The 18930-nt window shown below is 40.1% G+C and overlaps 1 protein-coding gene across 1 annotated transcript in view; it reads right to left on the reverse strand.

Moving 5' to 3' along the window:
- Positions 1-516: 516 nt before the first annotated feature.
- LOC122427473 (natural resistance-associated macrophage protein 2-like) overlaps positions 517-18930 on the reverse strand; it is a 22658-nt gene continuing 4244 nt past the window's right edge. Inside the window, 15 exon segments of the mRNA XM_043446986.1 lie at positions 517-1301; positions 2825-2978; positions 3820-3893; positions 4428-4577; positions 4722-4841; positions 5749-5835; positions 7178-7336; positions 7990-8145; positions 9205-9272; positions 9380-9450; positions 10728-10834; positions 12299-12418; positions 12849-12968; positions 13587-13735; positions 15523-15606. Of these exon segments, the coding sequence (XP_043302921.1) occupies positions 1242-1301; positions 2825-2978; positions 3820-3893; positions 4428-4577; positions 4722-4841; positions 5749-5835; positions 7178-7336; positions 7990-8145; positions 9205-9272; positions 9380-9450; positions 10728-10834; positions 12299-12418; positions 12849-12968; positions 13587-13735; positions 15523-15595 (1668 nt within the window). The 5' untranslated portion in view covers positions 15596-15606 and the 3' untranslated portion in view covers positions 517-1241.

Here is an 18930-nt window from a genome sequence, read left to right on the forward strand (position 1 = left end):
TATATCTCAGGCACTACTTAATTAAAATTAAATTGAAAATAAAATAAAATTTTATTATAATTTAAATAAAGTAAATTAAATTGAAAATAAAATTGAAATTAAAAGACACTTGCTCCTTGGAAGAAAAGCTATGACAAACCTAGACAGAAGATTAAAAAGCAGAGACATTACTTTGCCAACAAAGGTCCATATAGTCAAAGCTAGGGTTTTTCCAGTAGTTATTATGGATGTGAGAGTTGGACCATAAAGAGAACCAATCATTGAAGGATTGATGCTTTTGAACTGTGGTGTTGGAGAAAACTGTTGAGAGTCCCTTGGACTGCAAAGAAATCAAACCAGTCAATCCTAAAGGAAATCAACCCTGAATATTTATTGGAAGGACCCATGCTGAAGCTGAAACTCCAATACTTTGGCCACATGATGCGAACAGTTGACTCACTGGAAAAGACCTTGATGCTGGGAAAGACTGAAGGCAGGAGGGGAAGGGATGAGATGGTTGGATGGCATCACCGACTTGGTGGACGTGAGTTTGAGTAAGCTCCAGGAGTTGGTGATGGACAAGGAAACCTGCTGCAGTCCATGGGGTCACAAAGAGTTGGACATGACTGAGTGACTGAGCTGAACTGAACTACGACACTACTTTAGGTTTTGGGAGTATAGCTATGAACAACACAAACTGCTTTCCCTTGATTGTACTAAAGGAGATAAGACACTAAACAGATGTAAAGAAAAAACAATTATTCAAAGGGCATGCATAAGGAAATTTCTCAGCCTTTTAAATGCACTGTCATTTGATAAACTAAACTTGCACACATATTCTGTACTTTGTATTATAAAAAATTTATTGAATTATCTAAATAAGTTTTTTTAACATATAGTCAGTCTTTCTCAGAATCTTACAAAGAGGATTATGCCTCAAACAGATAAAAGAAGCTGGCCCTTGGGCAGCAAAAGAGTTCAGTGTTGTTTGAGAGAAGTAGATGTCAAGTTGTCAAGGATCCTACCTAATCCAGTTCCCAGGTTAGAGTTCAGAAAGAAAAATAATGCCATCTTTCAAACATGTGAAACAAAGTCTTTTCCAACTAACAGTTGAGTCCTAAATGCAGTCTGTACAACACACATGTCTGGCTATGTTCACACAGTAAACCATAGAAACACACTGGCTCTGATGGTACCTGCAGACAGTGTTTACTCAGTGTAGCCATGGATAGCATCTTCGGTCAGCAGGACTTCAGAGATGCTTACCGTGTGTGTCCAGAGTCCAGGAAGGACATGCCCAGTGCAATGAAACACTGCCAACCCTGAAAGAGGAAATACAGTCATCATTCACCAAACTCTGGAGAGCCCTTACCCCCTGCACCGCCCACACTGCACTGCTCAGACGCAAACCTCTTTGTTGTACTAATTTTGATACTCAGTTCCCTTTGTTCCTACTGCTCTGTGTTTGCTTCTTTTATCTGATTGGGAGAGTTCCGTCAAGACCACTTTTTTTCAGGCTTATCACATTCCGTACAATACGGGGAATGACTGACTAATAAAACCGAGATAGTCTCCTGACTAAACAGTAGTACCTCACTCCAGAATCAGTGCTCGGCCTTAAAAGTAGGTCTTCAACAATTTCTATAGCGTCAGGCTGACTGAGAACAATTCAGCACATTTGCATAAAGGAAAGATCCCCTTAACTTCTATAGCATTTTCTTTGGGCGGTGGTGTGTATATCTGTCTGTCTGTCTGGAACTTTGAAGTGAAAGCCCAAAATCCTAACGACTATACCACCAGGGAATGCCTTGCTGGGAATTTTTAAAACAATTTCTGTCAAGACTATACTCAGTTACTTGGGTTTCCTTGGAGTAAGTCCCTATATTATAGGCTCATCATAATCTTAGTGTGCCCATGGTTCACTGAGGAGGAAAAAAGAAGCGCTATACCTACTCAAGTAATAATTTTTCAATATTTACTAAAATGTTTTCCCAATCAAGTACCTACCCTGTGGCAGATACTGGCATGGGAACTAGGTCAGTGTTAGAAAGATGAGCAGAGGGTTTCTACCCTCCAGCCTTGCCATTCTCTGTAGCAGATACAGTATAAATTCTGCTGTCCCTAATCCTGAACCCTGTGCTTTTTAGAGAAACCTGTGTAGAACAGGGAGGTGGATGTGTTGTAGCTCTCACTGCTTTTCACTGATATATATCACATTATAGATCTGGAAAATAGAGAAAGAATATACCCATAATCCCACCATCCTAAGGCAACTCCTCTTACCATTCTTACATAATCTACTCTAGACTTTTGATAATTTTTTTATTATCTAGGTATACATAATTCTGCATTCCTTTTTTACAGAGCTATGTTTTATAACCATCATTTTTAATAACTCTAGAATAATTCAAAGACAGAATATCACTATTTACTAATTTCAACATTGGACAGCTATTAAGTAGTAGAGTTGGGTAGGGCTGTGAATCCACATGTGCTGCCCTCCAAAGATCTGAAATCACAGGACACAGCTCCCTTCTCCAACCCCATCTTTTACCACTCTCTACTTTCTACATAGCTCATCTTCTTTGAGTTTTTCAAACATACTACACTCTCTTGTCAGGAATTATTAGGAATGGAAATCAGCTGGAGTGACAGAAAAATGACAAAACTTAGGAACCAAGGGAAAATTTATGGCTAAAAATATTCTTTAGTCACGGCTGGTTTAACGATTTCATGTAAATTGTGTCAATAACCTGAAGATAGATAGCTATGTGCTCTTTTGGGTTCTTTCTCTTCTGAGTGTTAGCCCCCCTTGACCACCCTTACCCCTTCCAACTGGACTTACCAAGTAAAACACAAAGCTCAGATAAGCTACGCTGACCACTGCAGCCACCACATACAATACCATATGCCCTAGATCCTGGACATAAACCACGACAAAGTACATGTTGATGGAACAGATGATAAGGACCACGATACCGCCCACGATCCGCAAGCCTCTGTAAAAAGAATCAGCACAATTATTGGTGGAATAGTCCACCCTGTCCACAGATGGAAAAAGACACTATATCTCCTTAGGCAGGAGTAAGCAGCATTTCAAACTAAACTTAAAAGTAGATCTTATGTCCCAGATTAGGTTAAAAGGGTCAAAGTTATGCAATGTTAGGGAGAAAGAAAGGCTTCCCTGGTAGTTCAGACAGCTAAGACTCTGCCAGCAATGCAGGAGACCTGGGCTCAATCCCCGGGTCACGAAGATCCCATGGAGAAGGGAATGGCTACCCACTCCAGTATTCTTGCCTGAAGAAGACTCCATGGTCACAAATTACAATGGATCACAAAGAATCAGACACAGCTGAGTGGCTGACACACACAGAGAAAGAGGGAAAATAACACTATCAAATAATCCCTATTATTTAATTCCCTGAAAAATGAACAAGCCCTAAAACTGCAAAAAGTCATGAGTCCCTAGAGATGAAACAAGTCATTTCAAATGCCGCATGCCCTTTAAAGATGTATCGAAAAGGTATTAGAACAAAAAATGTGCTTTCCCTCCTTTGTTACATACACAATCTCTATCTTTTTTTTATTATTTGAAGCAGAGTTGATATACAATGTTGTGCTTATTTTTTTTTAACTTTTGGCCATTCTCTGTGGTATGTGAGACCTTAGTTTCAGGGAAGTCCCCAATAGTCTCTCTTTTCTAAGTCACAGATTGAAGGGGCAGCTCTAGCAATCACTTCTTAAAGCATATAGCTCCCCTATAACTGATTTTCTGACTGGCCTGTTTGATGAAGATACCCTTCCCCCCACATCTTTGGGAACTAAAAGAAACACACTCACAGTCCATTGGCAAATTCGCTCATGACTGGTCGCAAGCTCATATATGTTAGGATGGGTATAAGGGCAAAGGGAAGCTAGAAAAGAGAAAACGAAGATCAGACAAGGCTATGGAGGGTTCCTGTAACACCCCAGAGAGCGGCACTTTTAGCAAAACAGAACCACAGACCTTGCTTCACCTACTCTGTGAGAAATTATTCCTGTCATCACAACGTGCTGGAGGGTTGTGTGGAAATCTGTAGCATGAACCTAGCATCAGTGATGCTCATAGTGTCTTAACAAAATTTGTATCTGCCAAATTTTCTTAATCTCCATAAAACCAAGGAGTGTCTTACACATTATTTAGTGTTTGCTTGGATTAACAAACAATAACGCTGTGTTCTTTGTGTAATTACAGCTTATAATTTCCATTCAACAGGCTTAGAAAAAAAACCAAGTCATTTCTAAAAGCCTTTGAGATGCCAGAGATTTCATATGCATTCACTGTAGACCAAGAAGGTGTCTCTTTCTTCCTCTGAATTTTCCCCACACCCACACTAGGCTTGGTACCTAACGGCAATACAGAACGCCTCCTGACTCAATGGGATGTGAGACCCCAGTTCTCTCCTCACTAGTAAGCTCTGAAGAACATTCAAGATGTCATTCAGTCCTGTGAGATGCTCCACATCTTGGAAGACGGCCACAAGCAGAGTGGGGATGATGGCAATAGAGCGGGTCAGAATCACTCGGGCAAAGCGTGACCATTTTAGGTTCCGGAATCCCTGGAAGAAAACACAGGAGGATGAATGTCTGGAAGAGGAAACAGAAAAAGGTCTGGGGAGGTTCGGGAAGACATTAGAGGCACGGAATTAAGAAACGACAAAAACGCAATGTCCTCTAGTCTACCCAGTCACAACAGCACATACCTCCATGACAAACTGGCCGGAATAGGTCCCTGTCATGGTGGAGCTCTGCCCCGCAGCCAGGATCCCCACGGCCCAGATGTAGAGAGCGGCAGGCCCGAAGTAACACCCCAGCACAACACCCTGGAGAGGCAAGGGAGAGAGATCACCTGAGACAACACCTCGAACATACTCCTTTATGTCACTTCCTCTATTCCTGGCTATGCACCCACCTCTACCAAGCACTGTGCTGGCATTGTCCCAGAAGCAAGACTCGGGTCCTGACCTCATTCTAGAGGCTTTCAACCTAAATTATGCTGGATGGGCCCCCATTCCTCCTCAGCCTAGTTCCTTCTTTCCTCTAGGCTCCGAAAGCCTTTATCCTCAACTTATATGTTAACTATTAAAAAAAAAGTCTACAACACATTTCCCAAATTATATTCCTTAACACAGTATTCTGGAAGATGGTAATAGAAATGGAGACAAAGCACAAATGAATTCTGGAGATGCTACATACTATTTATTCTACTTTTGGAGGTTCACAATGTAACTGGCATAAAAGGGACAGAGAGGTCCCAACAAAGACCACTTTCCTGGGACTCTCCTGGTGGTCCAGTGGTTAAGACTTCATGCTTTCAATGCAGGGGGCATGGGATGATCCCTGGTCAGGGAACTAGAGCCCACATGCCACACAGTGTGCCCTAAATAAATAAAGTCTCCAACCACAAGGGTGAGGGATTGGGGAAGAGAACAAATATATAAAAAAAGACCACTTTACTAAGAACACTTTCTTTGACGCCGATTAACGCCTATTGCACAAAATGCTACCAACATAAGTTTAAGAATCACGGATACAATTCATCTTTTCAGCTGATCTTATATTTCCTTCCACATAATCCAAAAGGCTTGTCTGGCATGGGACCTCTGAATAACAATACTCAACAATCCAGAGAAGATATGCTGAGCTCTGAAGTGAACCCTAAGAAAAGACCAGATACTATGCTAAGAATCTTGATTCAGGGGCAAAGATCAGAAATCTGAACAGGTTTACCCCTTTGTAGATGTCCACAGCCAGTGTTGAGTTATCCTCTGGGAAAAGGTGAGTATGGGGACTGCTGCTGTTTTTACAGACCGCAACCTGGAACCAAAGCAGTTTAGGAACAGCTTTTAATTTTGAGTCCAGGACTCAAGAGAAGACCTCTCCTATAGATCATACACAGGTCATCTAAGAGACAGATGCTGAAGGCAAGAAACTGGACATGGATTCTGATGAGAGCAGAGACTGGCCACAAATATGAGAGGACACCCAGAATAGGGAGCCCTTAGTCAAAGCAGAGACAGGAGTCAGAAGTCCTATAATGGGTGCACCCCACTGTTCATCGCACCACTGTTTATGATAGCCAGGACATGGAAGCAACCTAGATCCCCATCAGCAGACGAATGGATAAGGAAGCTGTGGTACATATACACTATGGAATATTACTCAGCCATTAAAAAGAATTCATTCAATCAGTTCTAGTGAGATGGATGAAACTGGAGCCCATTATACAGAGTGAAGTAAGCCAGAAAGATAAAGACCAATACAGTATACTAACGCATATATATGGAATTTAAAAAGATGGTAATGATAACCCTATATGCAAAACAGAAAAAGAGACACAGATGTACAGAACAGACTTTTAGACTCTGTGGGAGAAGGCGAGGGTGGGATGTTCTGAGAGAATAGCATTGAAACAAGTATACTATCAAGGATGAAACAGATCACCAGTCCAGGTTGGATGCATGAGACGGGTGCTCGGGCCTGGTGCACTGGGAAGACCCAGAGAGATGGGATGGAGAGGGAGGTGGGAGGAGGGATCAGAAAGGGGAACACATGTAAATCCATGGCTGACTCATGTCAATGTATGGCAAAAACCACTACAATATTGTAAAGTAATTAGCCTCCAACTAATAAAAATAAATGGGGGAAAAAAAATAAGAGGACAGTTAAAGAAGGTAAGAAAAAAAAAAAAGAAGTCCTATAATGGGAAACAAAGGAGTCATCAAAACTAGACTGGGAATCAGGAGTCAAGAGGACAGAGAATTCAAAGTGACAAAACAGCCTGTCTAGCCACAGATCCTGTTTTCTGTGTGTTGATTCCTTGCAACCTGTCATCACCAAACGGCAGGACTGGCAAGCAGCTGGTAGTTGGTAAACAGGAAGGGGAAGGGGATGAGAAAGAGCAAACAGACGTGAAGCCACTAACAACAGCAAGAGGCAATCTTTGTCCAAGGAAAACTCCCTTCCCAGCCAAAAGCTGGGAAGGATGGGCTGAGTTTCACCACGGCCCCAGAGTGTAAGCCACGACTGGAGCGATGACTTAGGGGCAGCACTGAGATCTATTTCCCCTGAGCTCCAAGTCACTGTCACGTTTTCCTGCCCCAATCAGCCTCCTCCTTACCCTCACATTCAGTAGTACCCAGGTCCCCGGCTTACTTACCACCTGCTCGTTGGTTTTCTCAAAAAATGCTTCAGCAAACACTGAGATGACACAGGTGTTGATGATAAAGGAAACAAAGAGAGCAATGCAGCAGTCAATGAAGAAGTACTTATTGGCTTCTCGAACTTCCTGCCTTTTGGCTCGGTCTATATGTCTGGACTAGAGAGGTAACAGCAAAAGTCATTTTTTCAAAATTGTTAGAACAAGTTACTTGCAATATTTCATGAGTGTGGAGTCCACTGCAAGTCCTCGATGGCAAACAACTGATCACATGAAATGTGTGCGATTCCACTTACATCCTGGTTCACTGAGTAAGAAGTCATGACCCTACAATGATATCACACATCCCCAAATTGGAAAAAGTGACCAAGTGACTTCTGAGCCCTCAGTTACTATGGCTGGAAGAACCGCTGACCTACAAAAACAACCTGATTTCAGACCTAAGCCGGAGACAACCTTAATGACAAAAGTCTCTGATGATTGTGATGGATTGATTGACTTGGTAAAAGCCAGGTTGGGCTTATTTTCCCGAACCACTAGGAGTCCATTCAGGCTTCTGAGATTTAAAGATGAGAAACCTGGTACACCTTCAGTATTTTTAGGAGGGACTTTAGTATCTTCTCTATGGGGTCTGTTATCTCTGGTCACCTTTGCGATAAAAACAGAGTCCAACTGTGTGGAGTCCAACTGTGGAAAAACAACGTGCTCCTTCAGGGCTCTAACAATTGTAAACTAAGTGTCCCTCCCTTGCAATTAAAGGAAAAGGTCCCATGAACTACACAGGCCACTGAGGTAAGAAAGGTTTTGCTCACCTTGACTAAGGCAGAAGGCAGGTATATGTTGTGTGGCGTGATAATGGCGCCCACAATGGCCACAGCCTGCATGATCTGTGGGGTACGACAGTCTCAACAGGATGGCAGGAACATGCCTTTGAGGATTTGGGTCTGGCTGGGTTTCACTGAAACACACTACATACAAACAGAACAGCTATTAGCCTTTTCTGGAACATGAGACCAGGGAGTAACACAGTACTAGAGAAAGTGCATCCAGTACTCGTTAAGCCCCTTCATCAACAACTACACAGGACATGAGGACCCCAGAACCATCCAAAAAAACAAGCAACACAGTTCAGAGAATTTAGGACTGGAGCATCCAGACATTTCCTATTGTATTCTATATATACAAAATAGATGTGTAGAGAATGTAATTAATATTCTAAAGAAATATAAGGGCCTTATTGATAATAGTATCACAATAACTCCTGTCAGACACACCTCAGAATACAGCCAATTCTTGATTACCCACACTAACCATGCTTCTGTGCTCACAATGTATACACAAATCACTTATGCTTGCCACTAGCATCTGCTGAGACTCACTCAGAAACACTTCTCATACACACTTTTTTCCTGGTTCAGCATTTCCCTTGGAAGCCTTAGATCAAGGTGTATCATCTACTCAGAGAAGATGCATTTTTAAAAGCTTATTAGCTAGGGAAATTAACAGAAATCAATTTATAATAATTGGACATAGAAAGGTGCTGGGTTTCACTTCACTACATATAATGGTAGAGTTAGTTTTAACCCAATGGAGTGTTGGGACTGGGGCACAAACCAGGAAATATGCACTGTATCCCCTATAGTTCATTGCTACAATACAGAGACAGTCCAAGCTGCAATTACTGTCAACCAGGATAAGCAAAAACAGAATCCATTTAGGTAACAGCCAGAATAACCCTGCAACCGCTTTCCTAACCCTCTCCAAGGCTGCTCTGTTATTGGGATGGCCAACGTGGGACCTGGGAGATTAGTTTGGAAAGTTCCAGAATCTCTAATCAATTGAACTAAGAGTCCCTGCAGGCCTTCCTGGACACTAGTCTTTGCTACAATTCATTCCTTTAAAATTGGCATAAGGTTGAATTTGGCTTTTTGTTAAAACCTACTGTATCTTATAATGAAAGAACAAAAATCTTTGTTTTAAAAAGCTAATAAAAAAAATAAAGTTAATGAATAGCCTGTAATACTCACCTCATAGCCAAATGTGAGGGCCATAACAGTGATGATAAAACCAAAAAATGCTTCTAGCTTTCGCAAACCTGAAGGGGAAAATGTAGCAGTGAGTTCATAGAAGGCAGATTTCCCTGTAAATCACATGATGGAAAGCAGCTCCTCTGACTGACCCCTCCATTCCCATGCTCCTTACCATAGTTGTCCAAAAAGAGAAATGCAAATGTATCTGCAACGGTGATAAGAACTCCACCCCATAGTGGAATCCTAGGTCAGAGATGAAAGACAGAGATTTAAGGGAAGAAAAGAAACATTGAGAATGACCCTCTTCCCAACAGTTCTCCAGATATCTGACACTTGGAGGAGCAAGGACTTGGGTAAATGGACCCATGGTAAGTAGGCCAGGCCCTGGGTAGTTTAGGATCACAGCACTAAATGAAACCATTTGTTGTTGCTGTTCAGTCATCAAGTTGTGTTCAACTCTTTGAGATCCCATGGACTGCAGCATGCCAGGGTTCCCTGTGCCTCACCATCTCATCTCCCAGAGTTTGCCCAAGTTCACGCCTATTGAATCAGTGATGCCATCCAACCATCTCGTCCTCTGTTGCCCTCTTCTCTTTCTGCCATAAATCTTTCCCAGCATCAGGGTCTTTTACCAATGAGTCTAGCTATTTGCATCAGGTGGCCAAAGTATTAGAGCTCAGCCTCACCAATGAGTCTTCAGGGTTGATTTCCTTAAGATTGACTGGTTTGATCTCCTTGCTGTCTAAAGGGCTCAAGAGTCTTCTCCAGCACCTCAGTTCAAAAGCAGCAATTCTTCGGTGCTCAGCCTTCTTTTTGGTCCAGCTCTCACATCTGTACATGACTACTGGAAAGACCATAGCCTTGACTATAGGGACCCCTGTCACTAAAGTAATGTCTTTGTTTTTAACACACTGTCTAGGTTTGTCAAAGTGAAACAATACATTCATTCAAACTTTGTCTAGTATTTCAGACATTCAGGACACAAAACTGAAAAGCATCGGTCTTATCTCTCAACGACCTCACTTGGGATAAACTGACATACAAATTAATTATAATACACCCTGCCACATATTGCATAACACAGGTATGTATTACCCAACATGAGAACATGAAAGATACACAGCCTACATCTGCCAGGAGAAAGGAAGGGAGTTTCAGAAAGGTTCTACAGAAAAAATAATACTTGAGTAAATCTTGGAAATTGAAAATGACTTGTGTTTTTCTTTTTATGTTGTTGCTTAGTCTCTAAGTCGTGTGCAACTCTTTTTCGACCCCATGGATTATAGTCCGCCAGGCTCCTCTAGCCATAGGATATCCCAAGCAAGAATACTGGAGTGGGGTGCAATTTCATTCAGCAGGAAATCTTCCAGATCGAGGGATCAAACTTGTACCTACTGCTTCACAGGCAGATTCTTTACCACTAAGTCACCTGGGAAGGTGACTGGGAAGGACTTTTGTTTTTATACTTGCTTTGAAATCTCACAAAACATTGATTACTTTCTAGAAGAAAAACCTCTCACCTTCCTGCAGACAGGAGATAGATGGCAATAGCTGAGCCAATAACGTCTTGCATATCTATACCAATGATAGCTAACTCCACCATCAGCCACAGAAGGATTCGTGGAACCTAAACACCAAACAGCAGAAAGATATGGTTCTAATTAATCATTTCAAAGAACTTCCTCCATAGTTTAGAATTCACATTTTGGCAGTGATCCATAAACAGTCCTTTATTAAACTTTAGGTCTAGAGATGAAGGACCAGAACTCAGCTTTGGCCCCCTGCTGGAGAGGGCCAGGCTGCTCTTTGTGGCAGAGCCTGTGAGTCAAGGTCAGGGCAGCAGCTGATGTCAATTTCTTCTCCTTCCATTTCACTTGACAGAAAAATGGAAATTCCACTCATTATTTCCACTAATTTTTTTTGCCTAAAAACAATCCTAAAATTCTTAGGGGGAAATGAGGATGCTAAGATAGTCAAAATATTGTTCAGGAAAGAACAGAAATACTATAGAAAATATATCTATCCTGACCATAGCTGAAGAGACAAAACAAACATGAAAAGGTTGGAGTCATCCTTAATATAATGCACAAGCAAAAAATAAAAAATAATGCACAAGCAAGTTAAAAAAGACAGATATGCAAAAGGGACTCAGCGCAAAGTGTTGGAATTGGGTGTCCAATAACAAAATCTGGAAGATAATCTCACCAAATAATTAAACAGAAATTTAGTAGTGCCAGCTCACTGAGGGAGGGGGGTTGGGGGGGCCACTTCATCGTAGCTACCACTGAAGAAAAAGTCACAAAAAAACAAGAGCTGAGGTACATGAAGAAAGAGAAGCTAAACAAACTATAAATTACCAAGTTGTTTTTTTTTTTTTTGAGATGCATATAAAAACGAACAAAAAAAAAGGCAGGTAAAGATACTCTCTCACAGCCAGGAAAGGAGATTAAACTTTAAGAAAAAACTGGAGGTAGATACTTATCTAAAGATCAAGGCAGTTTAAAGCTATCTTCCAGACCCTGCGTCTATCCATTCCTAACTTAAGCAGGAACAAGAAAGACCTAAATATCCAGAAAGAAACTATGGAGGACAGTGTAAACTCCAGGGTCAAGGTAAAATGAAAAAGCATCATTAACAAATTCAAAGATCCTGCCAAACATGCCCTGGTAAAAGAAAAAAAACTCACTTCATATTGACAGCAAAGACAAACAAAAAGGAAAATATGAACAATGCAAAGTAATGGAGTAATATGGATGAATGGAAAAAAAGCTTTAGAGAACACCCCCACCCCTTTTCGAACTGGGCCCTGCTGGGTGCCAGAAGGCACAGTAAAAGGTAAGTGTTTATTCACATAGAATGTTTCTAAGGAAACTTTCTGGTAAATGTGAATCTCATGTTAGATTTTGAAGGAGTGCAGAAACATTGTTTCGCAGCAAGAGAAGCTACAGACTTTCCCTTGGGACTGCCAGTCCTCAGGGACACAGATCCCCTCTTCCTCCACTATTTCAGTATGGGGTCGGGGGGAGGGGGCAGGACAGCACAGGTTGCCAGACACACAGTTACCTATGAGTAACAGACAAACAATGCTTACCCTCGGATACTGACGGTAACACACGTCAGCAAGATGAAGTCCGGTGACCACTCCCAGCCTAGCTGCAAACGTTTGGAGCAGGACCCCGACGATGGTGGCCAACAGCAGAACCCACAGCAGCTAGAGAAGAACAAAATCCCACCATTACACTTGTGCGACAACTGGAAGTTTCGGCTTGGTTGTTTGGCAATAGGAATGGGAAACAGTACACTTAGGAAAGCGCCCCATTCAGGGATCAAATGACCTGAGTTCTGTATCACATTCTGCACAGAACTTGCTAGGTTACCTTGTACCTTTCTGAGTCTTAGTTTCTCCCATCTGCTGTTTCACTTTTGTTCAAGGAAACTACCTGGGTAGAATAAAATTAAAAACCAACTACATGACAAAATAAAATTTAAAAACAGATGGAAAAGTACTTTTCACCTAAGTGTCAGAGCCAATGAAGTATCAGCATGTAGCCACCAAGGCTGATATCCAGCAGGTAGAGCAGAGGAAAAGGCTGTGGTGTGCTGTGTGTGTTTAAAAAGGAGAGGGAGGATTCCATGCTCACCTTAAAACCAGCCAGTGCTCCAGACTGCAAATCACAGTCAATGTTTCCTGGATCCACAATGCTCATAAGAAGTCCTGGTCCTGTGAAGACCCAGAGTTTACGAAAGCTAAAACAAGAGTACTGAAGAGAGAGGAAAACAAAGCAAAATGATTATCACCTTCGGGTGAGAATGGATACACCTGCATATGTATGGTCCACCTGAAACTATTGCAACATTGTTAAATGACTATAGACCAATACAGAATAAAAAGTTAAAAAAATAATAATAATAAATAGCAACAATATCAGTTTCATAAACAAAGGATTTCAGAAGTTGGACATGGGTGTGTCCAAATTTAATCGCCATCTTATCCACTGCTTATCAATAAGCTGGTCAACTCTCTGTCCAAATAAGAGCCCAACCCTTCTCTTACTTGCCATTTCCAACAGCCTTTCATTCTAAAACCCCAGCGAGAATATCAGTACCATCCAAATGGGACGAAAGGCACCGTAAAAAAGGGAACATGAAATTCATGGTTTCTGGATCAAAAAATGCTCACTAGTACAACTTGGCAACTGTTTTTCAAGGACCTTAGTTTCCTTAACAATTTCTGTTTACTCTGACTGCAAAAATTCAGTCTTCAGAGACTGCCTGCCAGAACTGACTCTGAGGTTGTTGATTTTGAGTTGTCCGGCAGACTTTGAATTCATAGATTTTCCCTAAATAATAATGTTTTCCTCCAAGGACCTGTCACTAACCTCCTCAGGAACGGCATGATTCTCATTCAGGTAGGTGGTGAAGGGCTCCTCTGAGAGCCCCCTGGAGGACTGAGGAATTGAGGAGTTACTGCAGGCAGGGCTGATGGCACCAAGACTGGCAGAGTCCCCATGGTCTCCAAAAGCATCTTCTGAATTAACAGATTTGAGAAGAAGTGAGTTAAAATTAACAAAATACTCTAATATTAATAATCATCTTAGAAATACTGAAATTAAATCTTTTAATACCTAAACACATAAGACTGACCTGACTCGATCTCAATTTACTTTATTTTTATTCATATTGTTAATAAATTAAGTTTTGAATAGGCAATACATTCACATGGCTGAAAATTTGAGAAATACAAAAATGCTTATGGTGATAAAGCTTCCTCTCAGCCCTCTTTCCTGGTCACTCAGCTCTACATCAGTTTTCAACATTAATCTCACAAATGGTTTCCCCCTACTTTCACACTTCTATTGCCATTTGCCAATTTTTAGAATCATTTCATTTTCTTCTAAAATCACTGATGTCTAGGGCTCAATATATAACATCCCCAGACTAGCCTCACTGATAACCTAAAATCTTAACTTTTAGAAGGAAATAGTCAGGCTAATGGGACACTCCCCTCTCCACCCCGCATCGGTTATTCGGTAGGATTTACTCAAAGGATTATCCTTGGACGTTATATCTCCATCAGGCTTCCCCCCAAAATTGGTAACTTGCAAAATCCTGCCACATTTCAGGCTAAAATCTGAAGCAGCAGGGAAATCACCAAACAAGAACCCTTTGCCATCTGACTAAGACCTGCAGTGAAGAGCTTGGGGAGAGGGGAAGTATCACCCTCATGACAGGAGGGCTCATCACAGACTAATCATCAGAGTTTCCCTTCCTCCTGCATTCTGCTGCTAATTTTGAATGCAGGGTCTGGGAGAAAAGGGCTAACCAACAAGAAAGTTAGGAAACTCAGTGTGTGTAGCCATCAAATGGTTATTTTTAACCACAAAGCTCTAATCTCAGGGTTTCCAAGATACCTTTGCAGCTTTCTTTCTAAAGGGAACTGACCCACTTCACCTTAAGTGTTACTGAACTGAGGAGGAAATTTACTGAAAAGGAATGGAAATTCTAAAGGAGAAATTTAGAATCAGGAAGGATTAGTCAAAGCGCAGTCTCATTAAATACTCTATAAGGCGCTAGTTCAGTATTTTCCTGCTACATTCTCATCTGAAGCAGCCTAAGCACCCTAGAGGTTTTTATGCCAGGCTGCAAGTTAGACTGCCTTTACAAGTACTGAAAGTGTTAGTCGTTCAGTCGTGTCCGACTTTCCTTCTCCAGGGGATCTTCCCAACCCAGGGATTGAAGCCAGGTCTCCCATACTGCAGGCAGATTCTTTACCATCTGAGCCATCAGGGAAGCCCTAGCTAAGCACTACTGCTATAAGACACCAGACTTGAAGCTAATCTTAGCTCATCTCAGAACTGGAAATAAGTTATGAGGGAGGTCCCTGTGGTTATAAATCCATTTCATTTACAGCCTAAGTCACCAGGTGGTGAGCCCTGAATGGAGGAGGTCTCCATGATATTGTTGGGTGGGGGACAATGGTGCTTTACTGCGACTCTTGCAACCCCATGAACTGTAGCCTGCCAGGCTCCTCTGTGCATGGATTTCCCAGGCAAGGATACTAGAGTGGGTTGCCTTTTCCTTCTCCAGAGCATCTTCCCAAACGAGGAATCAAACCTGGGTTTCCTGTGTTGCAGGCAGACTCCTACACCGCAGGCGGATTCTTTACCAACTGAGCTATAGGGAAGTCCTGGAGGACAGGAAATGCAGACAATTTTTTATGGCACAGAGGACAAGAAGGACAATATGGTAAATTTGTTACTGGCTGAAGCCTAATTCCAAACAAAAATGAGTCAATAGCACAAAGCAATAAATTACCATCTGGAACAGCTATCTGAACAGAAGATGTAGGACCCCATACTATGGAGGATACCTGAGTGTCTGAGTTCATAGAATAGGACTCTGGAAAGAAGAGACAAGAGGGAGAGGAATTAACAAGAACAAATAAAAAAAAGTTCAAAACAAGCATTCTGTGACTCTGTATGACTGAACCCTTACTATATGAAATGAATAATTGTTCTACTGAATTAGATAACCTTGAAAATAATCGCAGTTTTCTGAATATGATTAAGAGATGTTTAATAGAAAAAACATAAAAGTCTTAATCATGCTTTTGGTGGCAAGAATTCAAAACCAAACTGAAGTAAAAAGTATTTCTGGGAAGTAGGCAAACAGGTTTTAGATCAGCCTCCACAGAGAGCCCTTCAGGCAATCACTCAGTCTCTGCCTTTGCCTCCAGATTAATCCAAATATTTAAAAGACTGACTTCCCCTCATTTTGATGGGTTTTTAAGGATAGAATCTATAACTCTTTTTGATCCAACAAACAACTCAAGTGAGCTCAAGTTTCAATTTTCTCAGAAGCCGGTGGTGGGGGCAGGGGTGTGGTGGGGTATCTTCTGAAGTGTAAAACATAGCCCCTCACGCTAATTTAGAAAACATAAGAACTCCCTTACCAAAAAATAAGTTAATTAAATAAAATAAAATAGAAGTGTCCAAAAGTATTAAGAGCAGTTATTTCTAAAAGAACATTATTATTAATATTGTTATTATTATTAAAAGTTTCTAATTTCTGACCTACTCATGAGGAACCAATTCAATTATTAACAGATTATTTTTGTTGTGATGACTGATATCCTGTTTCAGAAGGCACCGAAGCCTTCAATACAATTAAGGAAAATTCCTATTCACAACAGGCCTTTAAAGCTTATCTTTGAAAACTAAACAATTGAGATAGTAGTGTGCTTTTTCTCCAAGTATGAAGTGTGAAAAGGTGCTTGAAAAAGCTTGAAAAAAGATAATTTTAAACAAAATTATCTCAAGACAAAATTTTTAATAAATTAAAATTTAAATAAATTTTTACTATTAGTATTCTAAATGATTAGTCTCATAATTACTTACAGAGCTAATAAAAAACAATAAGTCTAATCTTTTCTGTGAAATCTCTGTCAAGAGAGAAAATGAATTCTAGATTTCAACTCCTTTTTTTTTTTGCTGCGCCATGCAGCTTGTAGGATCTTAGTTTCCAGAACAAGGATGGAACTCCAGTCTGACAGCGAAAGCACTGAATCTGAACCACTGGGGCAATAGGGAACTCCCTAGATTCCAACTTTTTCATCAGAACATTGAGTCAGGTTTCACAAAATTATATGCATATCCATTATCTGTTTTTATACCTTATTCAAGATTCCACACTGTATTTAACTGTCTTGAGCAGCTTCAGCTTCATGCAACAAATCTTGGCAAACAGTCTTTTCATTTTTATTTTATTACAAATATTTTCTAATTTTCCTTGTTAAGTCTTCTCAGATACACCCATCATTTAAAAGTGGACATTTAATTTCCACATGGAAATTTTGTTTAAACATGGGATTTTGTTTAAAGTATCTTTAATATTTTTTATTTTGATACTAATTTCTTATTTAAATGCTTTTTTCTCTGCAATCACCTCCTCTGTTTTTTTCAGTCTAACTTTATTGAGACTTTCAATGGCTAAGTCAAAGATCTCTCTTGGTAAATGTCACATTGCACTTGAAAATATGTGGGTTATTTGCAATTATCTTTCGATATTGATTTCTAACATGATTCCACAGTAATAACAGAACAGACTCTGTATGATTTTAATACCTTTAGATCATGAAATTTTTGCACATTGCTTTATGTTCCCAGATATGTTCCAGTGTCTCCTAGTTTATAGTCTATGGGAACATGAATAGAATTTATATCCTACTGTTGTGTGAAAATTAAATAAATCTTAATTATCTTGAATTGCTTTACAGTGCTTTTCAGGTCTACTGTATCCTTCTACTTTTCTGTATATTCATTCTATTAATTTGGAGACTTTGATATTGAAACTCCAGCTAAAACTCTTAATTCATCTAGTAAAAAAAATAATTGAATTTACACCATATGTACTTCAGTCAAATCAGGCAGGCATATTATGCACTAAATGATGTTCTTTTTTGTAAACTCAAAGTTTCTCACTTTGCAAGAAGGTCCCAATTCTGCTACCTATATATACAGCAGCTTTTTGGAAGGAGAGAACCTCAGACAGAAGTCTTTCTTTAGAGCTTTCCAAATAGTAGCAAGAGAACCTGAGAGAAACTTTTAAGCTTACATAAACAGTGTAAGTCTGTCAGCAGACATTTCTCTTTATATACACAATAAGGAAACAGGGGATAAAGATATCTTTGATTTCACAGCACCCACCCAAGCTCTTAGCATTAAAAGTCAAATATTAGAAAAGATGCTGCTTTGATTAGAGAAGGAAGAAATGAAGAACCCCAGGGTTAGCAGAAGGAAAGAAATCTTAAAAATCAGGGCAGAAATAAATGCAATAGAAACTAAAGAGACCATAGCAAAAATCAACAAAGCTAAAAGCTGTTTTTTTGAAAAAATAAACAAAATTGACAAACCATTAGCAAGACTCATTAAGAAACAAAGAGAGAAGAACCAAATTAACAAAATTAGAAATGAAAATGGAGAGATCACAACAGACAACACTGAAATACAAAGGATCATAAGAGACTACTACCAGCAGCTCTATGCCAATAAAATGGACAACTTGGATGAAATGGACAAATTCTTAGAAAAGTATAACTTTCCAAAACTGAACCAGGAAGAAATAGAAGATCTTAACAGACCCATCACAAGCAAGGAAATCGAAACTGTAATCAAAATCTTCCAGCAAACAAAAGCCCAGGACCAGATGGCTTCACAGCTGAATTCTACCAAAAATTTAGAGAAGAGCTAACACCTATCTTACTCAAACTCTTCCAGAAAATTGCAGAAGAAGGTAAACTTCCAAACTCATTCTATGAGGCACCATCACCCTAATTCCAAAACCTGACAAAGATGCCACAAAAAAAGAAAACTACAGGCCAATATCACTGATGAACATAGATGCAAAAATCCTTAACAAAATTCTAGCAAACAGAATCCAACAACATATTAAAAAAATCATACACCATGACCAAGTGGGCTTTATCCCAGGAATGCAAGTATTCTTTAATATCTGCAAATCAATCAATGTAATACACCACATTAACAAATTGAAAGATAAAAACCATATGATTATCTCAATAGATGCAGAGAAAGCCTTTGACAAAATTCAACACTCATTTATGATTAAAACTCTCCAAAAAGCAGGAATAGAAGGAACATACTCAACATAATAAAAGCTATATATGACAAACCCACAGCAAGCATCACCCTCAATGGTGAAAAA

This window comes from Cervus canadensis, chromosome 25, assembly GCF_019320065.1.
Source record: "Cervus canadensis isolate Bull #8, Minnesota chromosome 25, ASM1932006v1, whole genome shotgun sequence".
NCBI classification, from domain to species: Eukaryota; Metazoa; Chordata; class Mammalia; order Artiodactyla; family Cervidae; genus Cervus; species Cervus canadensis.